The following is a 15,484-nucleotide window of genomic DNA, read 5'->3' as shown; positions in this document are numbered from 1 at the left end:
TTGGTGGGAGTATTTGGTAGCATCATCGTTCAGCAGGTAAGTATGGCACTCACATGGCGTTCTCCTTTATGCGGTTGAATCAAAAACGCCACCGGACATGCCATTGTCTCGGACGCACGCAAGGAGCTTTCGACGCTGTGCACCTCAAGGGACACGGCGTGAATGCATCCTGGATAGAAATTCACTAGATCTGATGTTGTGGGCTTGCACCATGACTGAGGATCCCCCACGTACATTGCTCCAGATATGCATGGTGATATGTTCACACATACAGTACAGTCACTTTCTGCCAACGTGACTATGATGTATCAATGAACAGTTATGCGTGAGAAAATGCTAAGAAAGTTTAATATATTCTCAATGTATGAAGAATCGCTTGGAATCGCTATCATTATGCAAAAAGAGTACAAAAGATCTCCACCACTAAACGCCCTCGCCATGCTCATGCACATTGTAATCCCTCCTCCGTATTATATACCAACTATCCAATTAGACGACTTCAACCGTCGAAGAAGGTCATAGAATCAAGGCGGCAACAATCGCAACGACGAAGCCAAAGTACGTGGCACTGGGCTGGAGCAGCACGTTGCCCAGAGACGCAGTGCCGCAACACTCGCGGTCATATGTAACGTTGTTTGCGCGGGCGGCGACTTCGAAGACGGAACCGTTGATGGGGCCTTGGTTGTAGAAGTCGACGAGGAGGAAGTTTGGTGGGCGGTCCCAGTTGGCTGTGGGGGGATATGTTAGCAAAATGCAAGATAGAAAATGGGTCAGGGGATACATACTGGTGCAGGTGTTGGTCATGCGACCTAGACTACCTTCTCCTTCCAGCGCATTGGTCTGGTTGATCTCCGCTACGTTGGGCACGAGGAGGTTCAGTCCAGCGAACGAAATCTCGGCGTTCAAGTTGTGGTTGGCCATGTACATGATTTCCCTCATCTTTTCTTCGGACATGCCCTCGGGTCTACCCAGCGTGCAAGGGAAATCGGGGTCGGTTGGGGAGAAGGGTGTCTCCCACATGTTGTAGAACTCCCAGAGCAGGTATGGCACCGCATCGGTGTCGAAATTGTAGTCAATGAAGGTGACGACACGGTTGTTGTGGAGAATGAGTTCGCCAAGCGTTGGCCAGTCGTTGAGCTCCATGGCGGTCTTGGGTGGCTGGTAGACGTATTCGATCAAACCGGACTTCTCGATCGCCTCGGCGAAGTTGGAAGATGTAACGAGTGGCTTGCCGTCATCGGTCGTTTCGTCCCAGTTGGAGTTGCCGAAGAGAATCGTGATGACGTCGAAGGGGTGATCTGCTACCCATGCCGTGACTTCGCGGAGGTAGTCTTCAACAGTACCGGCGTTGAGCAGGTCGCATGAAGAATGGCAGTAGTAGAGCGTGCCGTTGACGTAGTGGGCTGAGCCCTGCAGCATGCGGATGCCATCATTCAGTTGTTGCGTCACGCCGTACTCTTGGTTGCGCGCAATGTTGTTCTTTCGCGTGTAGGGCGAGTTGTGCGCAGCTACTTCGGTAATATTGGAATACTTGCGGTTGCAGAACTCGAGGTAGTTGTTGCAAGGCTGAGTGTTGGAGGGCAGCGCTGGAGCGGTCTCGGTGCCAGTCGGTGTCAGTGTTCTGTTGTTTCCTCCGATATTTGTGACGGGCGGTGCGCTGCTTGTGATTGAAGCCGTGCCGTTGGACGAGGCTGTGCTACCAGACGCTCCAGACGACGCGGCCGATGTTACTGTCGCAAAGGTGCTGCCCTCGAAATCCGAGGGGACGGTTGGGTTTGGAGCCGCATCATCGCCCGTCAAACTCCGCTGCGACCCAGATAAAGTTATGACTGAGGGAGAGACCGAGGCCGAGCTACTCTGGGCTGCAGTGAGGCCAGCAAGCCACACCATGGAAAGTATCGCCCCTTTCATGATCGCCGCAGGGGTGATGTGTTCTTTAAATCCACGACCGAATTATGGGCTCGCAGGCAGGAACAGATAACGACTATGTCAATCCTGCTCAAGCGATAGTCGTGATGGTGCAGTCGTTCCGACGTATGCAGTGAAAGCGCCGGCGACTTTGGTTGCTATGCAGTGCAGCGCAGTGCCGTCCGATCCGAGTACGGGGTAAATGAGTATCGACTACAACGTCGTATAATAAAGCCGCGACCGAGTTCCCCAGGTGGAAGGATGCGGAGAGAATGCAATGAAGAAGCAATACTTTTTGGAGAAGAGCCGCTGCCGTTGAGAAATCCCAGACGACAATTGTTTTCCAAGCGCTCGAACGGACCATCCGGGACTCCCTAGTTAGGCAGAGTGCCATGACGTAAGGCGCTGTTTTAAGGTTGCAAGCCACGCGGGTGTCTGCTCTCATCCAACGATCTGCAACAGCCGCGCCACCATTTTAGCGCGACACGTCATGTGCGCGAGTCTGGAACCATCAAATTGGGTGGCTGCAAGAATGGCCCACATGGAGATCTCTAGGCATATCAACAATGATTCATTGCATACATGCGTGAGAATGTATCTGTCACTCGGGATCGTTAGGCTATAAATGAGTTTCTGCATTGATGAACGACGCAATCCATGCATATTCAGGTACATGTTAAGATGGGCAAGTATACCGCCTAATCGAGACTCCACACGCGTGCGCGACCATGACTACCTCTCACCGCTGGGTACATTCTTCGTGGGATGGCTCTATGCACTAGACGAACCACCACTAAAGAACTCTTCAAATCGACTCTTGCCCTTCAGCTGCTCAATCTCCCTCTGCAACACATCGATCCGATAATTCTTAAACGCCTTCTCAATCCTCTCCTTGCTGGCTGGGTCTTTGGTCACAGTCCTCGCTGCGCTTGCTGTACCTGTCAAAAGACCCAGCTCGCCTCCAAGGAAGAGACCGCCAACAGAAAAGAGGAAGTAGGTCGCTGCATCACCCCAGCGCGAAGGTCCAGAGATCTGTGCTGTGATGTCTGGCACAGGCTCGGTACGGCCGTCAGCGAAGCGTACTTCTACGGGCTTCTCCGCGGCGCGGAAAGCTTTGAAGTACGCAAGGCGCATGCTTCGCAGCCGATATGCTGTGTAGATTCCTAGACCCAGTCCGACTGCTGACGCGAAACCAGCGTGCATCGACACCTTTCCACCTGCGCTTTTGAGTACTTCGCGGTCTTGTTGGTTGAGGCTATCTTGAATAAGCTATCGCCAATCGACGCGCAAATCTGGCGCTACTTACTCATGTTGCAGATGCTCCTCTGCCAGCTGACGGAGATCTTTCGACCTACGGTCACGGAATGCTGCTAGTGACTCAGCCATGTTATCTGTCCGGGTAATCGTAGATATAGAAAACTTGATGGTAGGAACAGATGAGGTTAGGTGGCTGGCAATTGCTGGCACTCGAGGGCCTTTTTAACTGAATTTCGTAGTTCATGATAAGTTCGTGATGCTTCTAGTCGCAACGATGACATCATGCGGACATCGCGGAATCTAACCGGGAGAGCTTCAACAACACGCGGGCACGTGGAAAGACAGACAGACAGGCGGAGAACCTGGTTCACTTCAATCCAGGGTCCAGAGACCAAGCCATGCTACGTAGAACCAGAAAAACAAACTTGCTATGCTCGTCATGCTTCCGTCAAACGCCTTGCTCAGAAGAGCTCGTAAACGCCGTGCGACCATCAGAGGTCGCCTAAGGATATCGCCCGTACAAATGTTCAGATTTGAAAACAAGAAGATGCTCTATAGTTTGGGCTTGACTTCTGGTTCTGCAGCACTGGCTTCCTGGTTCCGTGTGACGTTACCGGTGCCTGCGCCTTCTCCGAAGAAGATGACCTCGACGGTCAAGTCGTCCCTGTATCGTCGCGAAAAGGGACTTGGGAGGGTGAGGAGAGCACTCAGTTGATCCTGATCCTTTCCGCCAAGTGCATTCCGAACAAGATGCGTAGCTGCGTTCTTGTCCTCAACCACGAAGCGCTCGTTCAGGCTAGTCTTGGTACCCCACTGTTGCTGACGGATTGGTGCACGTTGACCCTCTCCCTTCTCCGCTGCCTTCTGCTCGACAGGTAATTGCTTTTGTGTGGACCACCAGCTCTTGAGCCATGACTGAGTCTGTGAACCTTGACTGGCCGGGTTGCCCTGAGCGTCGAGCCACTGACCAACTAAGCCTACGACCTCCTCGTTGGTAAGCATCTCCCATAGACCATCAGTAGCCATGACGACGAAATCACCCTTTTCGGGCTCTACCTTGGTAGTTGTGATGACCGGCTCGGCAGTGACGTACGGAGGAGTCTTAAGTAGTGTTGAAGGCGATCGCGAAAAGTAGGACTTCTTGAGCTCGGCGTTGGTCTCGGCCGACCACTTGTAGGATGCATCTCCAAACGCCCGGGATGGTTCCAGTCCACCTAGAATGCGACCATTCCGGACCACGTTGGGCTCACCCGGATGCTCTCGACGCAACCGCTCAGCCTCACTTGTAGTTCCACCGGTTTGGTCTTCAGACAGGGGAGTCACGGTCCACTTGCCATTGGGCCCTCGTCGACCCAGAATCGCGCGAGAATCACCCGTGCAGGCGACTCGCAGGAGCTTGGATCGGCTGTCGTAGAAGGAGAGGAGTGCGCAGGAACCGGAAAGGGCGGGGGCCAGCAGCTCAGCAGCAGCGATCTTGGACTGAGCCTTGCGGACTTTCTTGACGGATTCGTGTACGATCTCGTTGTCTAGTTTGGTGAAGCCGGTCTTGATGGCGCGGTCGATAGCATCGGGACTCGGGAAGTGGAGCGCAGGGTCCTCGACGGCCGACTTGTAGGTCGTGTTGAGCTCGCGTGCGACGTAGGAGATGAGGGTCTGACGAAGCTTGGCTGAGGTAACCCAGCCACTGTCGAGGTTAGCACTGACGAGACACGCGACCACGATCGACACCTACCTGTGTCCGTCGAAAACGCCCCAGAACATCCAGTCGCTGGCCGAGGCGCCATTGTCCGTGGCTGCCAGGTTCGATGGTACCTCGATGATCTTCTCGGCATGGTCGTCTTCGATGGGGGAGTTGCTGGGAATCTGCACCACGTCGTACCGCACAACGCCCTGCCCTCTGCCCACGAGCCACGACTCCTCGTTCTTCCTCAGCTTGGCTGTGGCTTGGTCGGGGTCCAGCATCTCCAGCACCTTCCTGCCGTAGTCATCCGTCTCTTTCGAGATGGGCCCGGTGATGGTTCCTGTGTAGAGCTCGCCGGGACCAACGACCAGTGCCTTGCGCGCGGGCTCGCTGCTTCGGGCGCTGGTCAGGTTCCTGGCTTGGTCGGCGGGGGACTGCGCGTGTCCTGTGGAGGATTTGTCGTTGTAAGCGTACAAGGCACCCGAGGCGACGGCGGCAGCCACTAGCGCACCTGTGAGGGCGCGGAACTGCATCGACGACGCGAGGACGATGGGCGAGGTGCGCTGGCGGTAGTGATGATGAGCCCGGAAGCCTAGGCCATTGCTCGGCGCAAAGACGCCGACACGGCTGCGGGCAAGCTTGCGCAGGCACGGGCGACGTGCAGAGCGAAGCACTTGGAAGGCAGCCCGCATCTGGCAGGTGGGGTGAAGGGGATTGGGAGTGAGGTTGGCAGCAACAGTAGTCCACGGGTGAAATCATGGTGCAGGCTGGGAGAACGCCTAGTCCAAGCGCTTAAAGCGGGGACCCAATCATCCCCTGCGAACAATCTAAACCACTACGACGTCATCACGTTACCCCAAACACTTAATTTTCGACACTCCAAAATGTCTTCGCGAGCGTTGCGGCGGGCCCAGCGGGAGCTTGAAGAGAAGCAGATACAGGAACAACTTGCCCAAGATGACCAAGACGAGGAAGAGTCGGAGCCTGAGGTAGCCCCCAAGACAAAGGCGAAACCCAGCCTGTTTGCTATGTTGGGCGATGGTGGCGACCAAGATGAAGAAGACGAAGAGGACGAAGGAACAGATCAAGACGCCGCGCGCAAGGCCGAAGATTCCGATGATGACGCGGAGGTCGAGCCTATGCCTGCATCGAAAACCTCAAAGAAGAGCAAGAAGAAGAAAAAGAAGGCCAAAGCCAAGGGCAAAGCTGCAGATTCTGACAAGCCCTCCGCCTCTACCACAGGGAAGTCAGATCTTGATGAGATTGATCGGGCATTGCTTGCCCTCAACCTCTCTATGAACAGCCAAACGGGACCTGGATCAGATCAACACGACCCCATTAGCGAAGAGAAGAAGCAACTCTTCTCTGTGCTGAGTGTGGACACGCAACATTTACATGCCGCAAACGAGATGAAGAGGCTCTTCGGTCGAGCCGCTGTGCAAAGTGCCGAAGACGAGGCGCGGCCTCGACAACGTGGTCAACAAGGTGGCATCGCTGCTGCAATTGCAGGACGTAACGCTCCTGGCAATCGCAACCTTGCATCGTTGGGACTTCGACGGAACATCTTCATCCAAGGTAAAGAGGAGTGGCCACGAGCTACATCTGGCGGCCTCGGCATGGAAATTGTCGAGAAACGAGCGGACGGCACTGTCGAATACAGATTCTTTCACAACAACATGTATCAAGATGTTCAGCGGCAGTTCCAGATTTGTGTCGCAAGTATGGATTCTGAGCGTATGATCCAACTCTTGCACCACAACCGTAAGTTGAGCCACTTTTCATGTCATATAGAGTACTAACGTCATTCACAGCCTTCCACATCTCCACTCTGCTTCAAGTCTCAGAGATCGCTAAGCAACAGCGAGAACCTGCTGCTGCGTCCGAGATGTTGGAGCGCGCTCTCTTCACTTTTGGGCGCTCCGTACATTCTACCTTCTCTGCGAACCTGGCGGCTGGCAAAGCCCGGTTGGACTTTCGCCGTCCAGAAAACCGCGAGTTCTGGCTTGCGGTATGGCGCTACATCAATACATTGGGTGTTCGTGCGACGTGGCGAACATCGTTCGAGTGGGCTAAGATGCTACTTGCAATGGACCCTGAGAATGATCCTTACTGTCTTCGACTCCTCATCGATCAACTAGCCTTGAGAGGGCGAGAACCGGGCGCCTTAGTCAACCTGGTTGAAGCAGACTACCTCCAGCGGCAGTGGAAGGTTCCACCGAATCTCGCTTTCAGCGTTGCGCTTGCTCACGATCGCATTAAACAGCCACAGAAAGCACGCTCAACATTGCGCAACGCAATCAAAGAATATCCATGGCTAGCAGCGCGGCTGTGCAAGGAGCTGGACATTTCCCCGATACCAAAACCTGTGTGGGGAAAGGAGCCAAACGGCGAGTATCAAGAGCTGCTATGTCAGCTGTATGTACCCAAGGCCAAAGACCTGTGGAACAACACCGAAGGGACGACTTTGCTAGTGGAGATGTGCTACGCTTTTGAAGAAGAGCTGGGAGCAGGAGAGGATCCATACTGGCTTGCGCAGATACCAGAGACGGACCTTGCTCGACATGTCATTCTTTCGGATAACCAAACGCTTATGGCCCTTCTTGACCCTCGCGTCAAGTCCAAATTCACATCCGTTTCCGATCCACTGGCTCCCGATGACAATATAGCGTCGTACGATGCTTCTGTAGCTGGGCGCCCTCATGACCCCGCCTTACGAGAACGGCTGCTCGCCGAACTTGAGCAGTTTCGATCCTACTTTGAACGCATAGGGATAGATGGGCTTATGCGGCAAGGTGAGGACGGGCAGGGCTTGGTACGGGCGCTGGAAGCAGCGGGCAGCAACATGCAAGAGTTTGAGGAGAACACACAACGCTTTGTAGACCTACGGGGAAGGTTGGATCAAGAAGGCGTGCAAATAGTATTCGACGAGCAAGCAGCTGATGGCAATGGCACTGGCTCGGAAACGGATGAGTAGCGCTGAAGAGTCATTGTGCGCACTGTGCGACCTGATCAACGGGAACGCATCATAGCAAACGCGTCTCATGTCACGGAATGACGCTGGATACTTGGAAGTAGAGTTTGCTGCCCAGGCGACACATGATGCCTAATCTGATGGATTCATGGATCTCATGTCTTGATAGTAATGCGTGATATTACATGTGCAGCCCCACGCGTCGTCTGCAAGGGTGCATACACGCAGAGCTTCCCTGTACAGGCGACGCGGCATCTGAAACACATGGGACTCTGGAGTAATAGAGTCAAATCAGAGTCAGCCACGTCCGTGCTTGGGTGCGCTAAGAAAGTTGAGACCCTCGTGGCGCTCATGACAGTGACGTACCCAAGGTTTGTTTATAGATGCAGGCTGAGGTGCTGCATCTCCGCATAAGCCGCACCGCACCGCCTCAGGCCGTCCATCGACCCTTTCCACTACACGTATATTGTCCGCACGTGCTCGTATTCCTCATTCGCCCTCGGTTCCTGCCTACTGCCAGCGGCAAACCTGACTGAAGCTTGCCAGCCCCCTCACTCGTCGCCATGAGCGGCGTGCGTGCCCACATCGCCAGTCGGCTGCGCAGCTCCTCGCTCTCCGCAGTACCCCCACCACAGCACAGTTCCAACTACTCACCAGACCTGGCCAAGATCGCTGCTTCCGTTCTCTACCGGTCGCCGCTGCCTTCGCAAGAGGGAAGGCCCGTCTTCATCCTCAACGCCGCCGCTCTCCCCGACTCGCACGAAGCCGACTACGACTCCCTGCTACCTTATGTCCTTGCGCGCCTGCCCGAGGAAGACGAACTGCTGAAGGGATTCGAATACGAGGTCGTCTTCTTTGCCGGCGATGGCGATGGCTCAGCGACAAATAAGAAGCACCGGCCTGGCTGGGGCTGGTTTCTGCAAGCGTACCATGTCCTGTCCAGGGCCATGCGCAAGAGGCTCCAGCGCCTGTACATTGTGCACGAGAAAGCTTGGGTACGGATACTGACCGAGATCTTCTCTACCATTGTCAGTCCCAAGTTCAGGAGAAAGATCTATCATCGTGCGTATCCACAACCCCGCAGCGCGGAGCAATGCTGACTCCTTCTAGTATCCAACCTGACGCAGCTTGCCCGCGAAATCCAAATCGAGAACCTCCTTATCCCTCCTTCGACCTATCTTGCCGACCGTCGCGTGTGCGAACACATCTCCGCTTTCAATGGCAGCGGGAAACGAGCATTTGGCGCCCGCGCCCCTTTCCCCACAGGCAGTAATGGCAAGACACGCTTTCCACGCGTGCTGCGAGAGACGACCAGCTTCGTGCTCATGGAGCAGAACATCACCTCGGAAGGCCTGTTCCGCGTACCACCACACTCAAGGCTGCGCGATGCATTGAAGGAAGTATACGACAGGGGCCAGAAATACATCATCTGGAAGGACAACGAGGTGACACTGCCTGTACCACCCTACCCACACGCCCAACATCAAGACGAGATACTAGCTGAGGTGGCCCCCACCGACGCATACTCGGTTTTCATGGCAGCAGCTCTGATCAAAGCATGGTATGCATCTCTGCGCCAGCCTATCTTCCCAACCGACTCATATCGGGACCTGAAGCGACTCTATGGCGACAGCCAGGAGATTCTTGAACTCGACAAACTGACCGACCTGTTCTCGCCAACTTCGGAGTGGTCCCTGCTACCTGGCATATCCCGCGAGATCCTGTGCAGGCATCTTCTGCCTCTCATGAGTGCCATAGCCGCACGACAAGAAGAAAACAAGATGACGGCCGAAAACCTCGCTGTTTGCTTTGCACCTGGATTACTGTGTGGACCTGATCAGCTTGAAGACGCCAAAATGTCCTCAATAATAAGAAGGATCTTCACCCAGGCAGTCGACATGTGGACCGAGGGGCTTAGAGAAGCATGCGGGCAGAACGAGGAGGCTTTCTACAACGAGCTTGAGCTACCCAAGGACGAGAACGACTGGGAGGACCCTGCGGATGCGAAGCGTGATTCTGCAGATAGCAAAGGCTCATTGGAAGATCAGATGAGCGGTATAACGCTACTCGACAATGAGAAGATGCCTACCTATCACGAACCACAGGAAACCCAAGGCGAGGCGTTACCGCCTCCTCTGCCTCCACGCTCACGCGCACCGTCGGCCAAATCCTCTGCCGATTCTGTTCAGCGAAAACCTGCACCGCCCCTTACAGTGCCACCTCGCTACTCTACCGTCATATCCGACGCGCCTGAAGACGTCGCCGAGTCACCCATAACTTACGCTGCCACCACTGATGGCTTCGCCCCACCCCGAAACGACGACAACCGTATCGGCCAACCCCCTAATGTACCACCGCGATGGAGTGCACAAACGGATGAGAAGAAGTCTGGTACGAGCAATCCAGTTCCAGTCCTTCCTATGTCAGCATCTACTCGCGCACAAGAAGATGCGCCATTTTCTCACGTTTCTTCTACTACTACTGCTACTCCTCCTACTGTTGCGCCTAGACTCAACATTCCTAAGAGGAAAACCCTGACTGCGATGCAGATTGACAATGTCTCCAAGGCCGTCGTCGCACAGGATGAAGCTCACAAACACCCCATGGGCGGTATGGCGCTTCCAGGTCTTACAGGTAATTACTACAGCAACAACTCTATTGCGAAGAGAGGTCCATCCTCAACGTACGCATCGAGCGAGGGCGTGAGTTCGCCTCAGTTGACCTCTCCCCAAAGCGCAGTCTCGGCACCAGCATCAGAACCTGCCTTTCGCCGTCCAAGCATCCCATTTTCCGCAACATCATCAACAACAAGCCGTAGTCCCAGCATCAACTCACTCGCCCGACCCGTATACCCGGTGACGCCTCAAGTTCCCATTATCAACGCACCCACCAAAGCATCCACGCTCCCCATTCCAGCTGCTGCGCCCCGTCTGCGTACCCCGAGTCCAAGCCTCATGCAGCGCATGCCCAGCTTCGAGAACTTCGCCAAAGATCAACCAAAGAAAGATGACGCAGACGCCGAGACTGGGGTTGCAAGAGGCAGAACATTGAAGCCAAAGAAAATGAACCTTAAAAAGCAGTCTGTCGAAGACCTGAGGCGCTTGTACGAAGAACGTGCTGGGACTGCTAGTGTGCTTGTCCAGACTGCAAAGCAAAAGGGTGTTTGAGTGCGTTGCTAGTTTCCAGGGTGAGGTGCTATGTTGAGTCGATGTCGCCGGCGTGCTGCATACTTTGCCGTTAATAGGGCCTGTATATTTTTCCCCGGCTTTTCCTTCATTTAGATCGATACCCTCTCATATCTCAGCATTTCAACTATATTACCTACACATGTCTCTATGTAGCTGCAATGTGTTTAATACAAACATTCATGTTCTTGTATCTGCCATTATATTCTGTCTCATTAATTCATGCGCGCAGAAAAATAAAGAGGCACGTGGAATGGACCTTGGATACACGGAACACATGACATTTGCCTACTATTGCTAGTTTCTACCTTGCACATCCGTACGAGCTCTCAGTCCACCAACCATGAACGCCTTCATTGAGAAAATACACTCGTCGTTCAGTACCTGTGCGCCTTAGCCCCGCTAAATGATGCCGCTATGCAACGCCACTCGAAATCCATCAAGCCTCGAATGTATGAGCTTCTTCCGATAAAGCTCACCGAGCCAACTGCTGCATCAAATGAAAAATGCTCCCATCCTCGATTTTGAAACCATCCATCTGTCAACTCATCGGTCCTTGGTTTCCGTTCGTGTTCTGCCACCATCCCGGGTCGTACTCTTCTTGCGTATGGTGGTGCCCCTCATGTGTCGTTTGTGGGTAGCTCACATGTTCTGTCGGCTGCGCGTAGCTCCCTCGGTGCGCATACCCAGTGTCTGCCTGGCTATGCGGGTTGCCGTACACACTGCCTCCCATATTGTGATTGAAGCCGTTGATATGGCTCGATCGCCAGTCCTCGCTGATCTTGAAACCATCCCGACCAAGACGATCGCCTACGTCTGTGTTGTGGAGAACACTCTCCAGGCCCATCGGACTTATTTGCTGATAGGTGTGACGTGGCAGAATCGGTCCTGGTACTCCAGGAATAGGGTTCCAAAACATGGATTCTGCCGTATCGGTAGATGGAGATGTCATCGCCGTGGACATGTTGGGTGCGGACGACATGGGCTGCGAGTACTGATATGTCGGTAAAGGCATTCCTGTGTTGTAATTATGATGGGTGGGTGTGTGCCCTACAACAGGTGATGGTTGGTGTTGGCTCGATACCACACTACTCGGCCTCGAATTGGCGGGATGTGTAGCCAATTGCAACCCTGGTTGAGGAGCAAACATCGACAGGCTCTCCCTCCTCTGAGTAATAGGTGGATGGAGACGGCCAGGTCCTATCCGATTGCCGGTAATAGTTGTTGTATTGGGAGGTATCATAAGAGGATCTGTCGGAGGACTGATAGTACCTTGGGGCTTGTTGGGGTCACTTGTCGGTATCAACGAGGAGTTGCCTAATTCTTCAGGAAAGGGCAACTTCCACGTCTTCGCAAGGGTGTATATGACGCGGAAACTCCTCGCCCCGAAATAGTGACATTCGTGAAGATCGTCTAGGCCCTGCATGCCTTCGATGAGGTTTTGGCGAGAAATGCTGTTATCCTTTGAATATAGCAAGTGCACAACACAGACAGTGAGTAATACGTGTGGTATGAGCAGGTGAGCTTGACGAAAGTCGTAGAACTGCCGGTAGATCCGGACAAGTTCAGACACTTTGTTGGCCGCATCTACGCAGATGTCGCGGGGGCGTATATCGGAATGAATAAGATCGACTTTGAGCAGAGGCCGGAAAAGGTGCACGATGATGGTCCAATAAAGCATGCTACGTGTAGTGTCAGTTCGGTTCGCAAAGTAAGCATGGATGTTCAGACATACTGTAGTACCAAGATGTGTGGCTCGGGTTCCTTCTTTCCTTCCAGGCTTATCAAAGCTGGCAGTTTTCTATACCAGGCTTGGTATTTATGATAAAAATCAAGCAATTTACTGCTCGTAAGTCGCTCTTTTGGCGCAAAGAACATGTGGTTGTTGTCATTGACGAGCTCCACGAGCGATGTGAATTCCTGGAGGAACATGCGAATGGTTACGACTCCGCCTCCTGCGATTTGTGAGGGGGCGGGATAAGCCTCAGGAAGGTCAGACGTCTCTTCCAGCATAGGCTTTTCGAGAGTAATGGCAGCTCGAGGGAGCTGAGATATGCGGCCAGTAACGATCGTCCAGATTCTGCGTCGAGTTAGCCCAGTCGGGGTAAAAGTAACCAAGATAACTCACGTATCCACAGTGAAGCAGCCCCAGAATGTGACCTTTCTCACTTCGATCTCACTTGGTGTCAAGCCCAGCGCAGAATTGGCGCCATAGTTCAAGTGCAAACCAAGCTCAACACACATACGAAGACACCTTCCCATGTACGAAAAGCCTGAACTTTCTCTCCCTGTACTCGGCTCACGCATCGACATGATGCAGAGCGCCTGAACAGTCGTCAGGCTCGGGGTTTCATCTTCGAACAGAAGTCGCCTGGCCTCGGCAAAGAAGTGATCGCCTGCAGTACGGAAGTTGTCAGGATCCGTGCGACCTGCAGGGTCTTCTGTGAGATGACATGCATATGCGCATATAGCATTGACCAGTAGAGAGCAGCAATACTTGTCGCGTCCCGCTCTGAAGTCCTTGTAAAAGCACTCTCGGCTGAAGAGCACATAGAAGGGATGACTCCAGGTGAAATAGAGGTCAAGCAGCGTCTCAACAAAGGCCAGGTCATCGGTTACGTTGGTCCATGTTGACCCTTGACGCTCTAGCTTCACGCTGTTGGTACGCAGCCGCCCGCCACCGAAATCCTCATCTTCGGGTACCAGGCCTAGGCTTGCGGAATGTCCAAAGTGTCTGCTCTGGCCGGTGGATGTAACAGATGGCTTCCCAAGCAGCACACTAAGATCTGACTCGAGGCTTTGAACGTCGACGGGCTCGCTCTGCGTCAACGTCACGTTCTTGCGCCATGTTTCAGCTAGAGAGGTGAGGTCGAGGCTGGGGTCTCTTCGAATATGATTGAGAAATTCTTGGACATGCTCGTCAGGTAGATGTCTCAGCGAATTGACGATAAATTCGGCGCTCGAGACATTCTCAGGGCTGGAGGCGGCGACAAGGGAGGCGTCGCGCTTGATCCCAGTATTGTTTGCGATCGTCGGAGCAGCCTTAGTGCGACGACTCTCGCTCTCAGCATCGTAGTGACATTCAGTCTTGTAGACGGCAGTGCAAGTCGCGCACACAGGTGTACCACCGTCACACTGTAGATGAGGTGTCAGCAGGAGGGCACTTGGCGAGGGATCGGGAAAGTTGCCCGGAGAATGGCCCAAACAAGAGTTGCGGATAATCCTCGCTGGTGACGAGCCTTCCGCGGAGGCGAATCTCCAGCATCGGGCCAGATGTAGGAGCTCAATGTGGAATTGGTGCATGCAGTGGGAAGATTGATGCTTACTTTGGACTTGCGTTTCCGGCAGGGCACACAAGCCGACTGGACACAGCGCCGCTTACTGGCTTTTGTGTCCTGCGCCTGTGAGTTATCTTGGTCGTCTCTGTTGTTGGAAGAGGTGGCAGTAGCGGCGCGGGCCATGGTTGATCACGAGGGGAATGAAGAGGCAGTCCGCGCGGGCTCCGAGGACGAGTTAGTTATTCCATTCTCTGGGCCGGGTGGGAAAGTAATATGATTAGCCACCAATGTCGAGGGAGAAGAACAGCGGGCTCGGATTAGGTAGCTGTGACGTTGGCGCCCGTCGCGACGTTCAACGTGCCTGCCTTAGTTTGCGTTCGGCAAGATCAAAGCCCATGGATGATTTTCGGTAGGGTGGCAAACGCAGAGGCGACATTCAAAAGGATCGATGCGCGACCACGACGAAGAGGCTCGATTGGCCTCGTACTGGATCTAGATTGGGAGGTAAACGCCTACTGCAGTAGCCGATGGGCTGTAACAGATGAATAGGTCGCGTCCGACAGGCTGTGCCGCACGTGGGAATTCGAATCGAGGTCCCGGAGGCATGGGCCAGCTGACATGTCCGGACGCGAGGGGCCTTTGCGGAGATAGAAGCGAACTTGGGACGACTCTATCAGTGGAGCCTGGTTTCGGGTACTGCAGCATCTGCTTGCGACAGGACAGAGTTTTTTGGAGCAGCACCAGCATCAACGACTAGCTTCGGCATGGCGCACCGAGCACTGGACGAATTTGCCATGGCTATCTTCACACGGATGATGCAAGGCGGCACACATGCTTGTGCGCGATCTCGATGTCGGTCAGACAAGGGAGCGACATTGACAAGAGCTGCTTGTAGGCAAGAGGATAGACTGGAGGAAGAGGGGTTCGCGGAGCGTGTCCTATGTCATGTTGGCTCGCGGCTGCAAGCGAAGGGATCTCCAACAGCCAGGGTTCTTGCTTTTGGTGGAGGGGAAGGCCCGATAGCATCCGCTGCCAATGCATCCTCCTTGCCCTCCGGTCACCCTCTTCTTACAGTGTGGCGACTCTGCCGGCCCCCACACTGGCTTCCGCGAGGCTGGAAGTCCTTGCCGGTGAACATCGGCCTCTCAATGGGTAAAGACACCAGGTGGCGGTGCCTATTACCACTCTATCGGAATGTCTCGAC

General features: G+C 54.1%; 6 protein-coding genes across 6 annotated transcripts; 2 read left to right on the top strand and 4 right to left on the bottom strand.

Annotated features, from left to right (window-relative positions):
- Positions 1-516: 516 nt before the first annotated feature.
- On the bottom strand, positions 517-1,911 carry J4E79_008096 (uncharacterized protein; the record flags this gene model as incomplete). Its single annotated transcript, XM_049356955.1, has 2 exons — positions 517-728; positions 786-1,911. The coding sequence occupies 2 exons, from the start codon at positions 1,909-1,911 to the stop codon at positions 517-519; spliced, it is 1,338 nt and encodes a 445-aa protein (XP_049208802.1).
- Positions 1,912-2,679: 768 nt separating this feature from the next.
- J4E79_008095 (uncharacterized protein) lies at positions 2,680-3,294 on the bottom strand (the record flags this gene model as incomplete). The annotated part of the gene is made up of 2 exons (XM_049356954.1): positions 2,680-3,163; positions 3,215-3,294. The coding sequence occupies 2 exons, from the start codon at positions 3,292-3,294 to the stop codon at positions 2,680-2,682; spliced, it is 564 nt and encodes a 187-aa protein (XP_049208801.1).
- Positions 3,295-3,717: 423 nt separating this feature from the next.
- Positions 3,718-5,538, bottom strand: J4E79_008094 (uncharacterized protein; the record flags this gene model as incomplete). The annotated part of the gene is made up of 2 exons (XM_049356953.1): positions 3,718-4,849; positions 4,898-5,538. 2 exons carry the CDS (start codon positions 5,536-5,538, stop codon positions 3,718-3,720), a joined length of 1,773 nt encoding a protein of 590 aa, XP_049208800.1.
- Positions 5,539-5,730: 192 nt separating this feature from the next.
- Positions 5,731-7,820, top strand: J4E79_008093 (uncharacterized protein; the record flags this gene model as incomplete). The annotated part of the gene is made up of 2 exons (XM_049356952.1): positions 5,731-6,607; positions 6,658-7,820. The coding sequence occupies 2 exons, from the start codon at positions 5,731-5,733 to the stop codon at positions 7,818-7,820; spliced, it is 2,040 nt and encodes a 679-aa protein (XP_049208799.1).
- A 560-nt stretch (positions 7,821-8,380) lies between these two features.
- J4E79_008092 (uncharacterized protein) lies at positions 8,381-10,984 on the top strand (the record flags this gene model as incomplete). Its single annotated transcript, XM_049356951.1, has 2 exons — positions 8,381-8,879; positions 8,928-10,984. The coding sequence occupies 2 exons, from the start codon at positions 8,381-8,383 to the stop codon at positions 10,982-10,984; spliced, it is 2,556 nt and encodes an 851-aa protein (XP_049208798.1).
- A 1,743-nt stretch (positions 10,985-12,727) lies between these two features.
- On the bottom strand, positions 12,728-14,463 carry J4E79_008091 (uncharacterized protein; the record flags this gene model as incomplete). The annotated part of the gene is made up of 3 exons (XM_049356950.1): positions 12,728-13,082; positions 13,131-14,137; positions 14,329-14,463. The coding sequence occupies 3 exons, from the start codon at positions 14,461-14,463 to the stop codon at positions 12,728-12,730; spliced, it is 1,497 nt and encodes a 498-aa protein (XP_049208797.1).
- Positions 14,464-15,484: the final 1,021 nt, after the last annotated feature.

This window comes from Alternaria viburni (assembly GCF_023758015.1).
Source record: "Alternaria viburni strain BMP 2772 chromosome Unknown scaffold_18, whole genome shotgun sequence".
Lineage (NCBI taxonomy): Eukaryota > Fungi > Ascomycota > Dothideomycetes > Pleosporales > Pleosporaceae > Alternaria > Alternaria viburni.
Note: the sequence above shows the minus strand (reverse complement) of the source record. Positions and strands in the feature narration are given on the sequence as shown.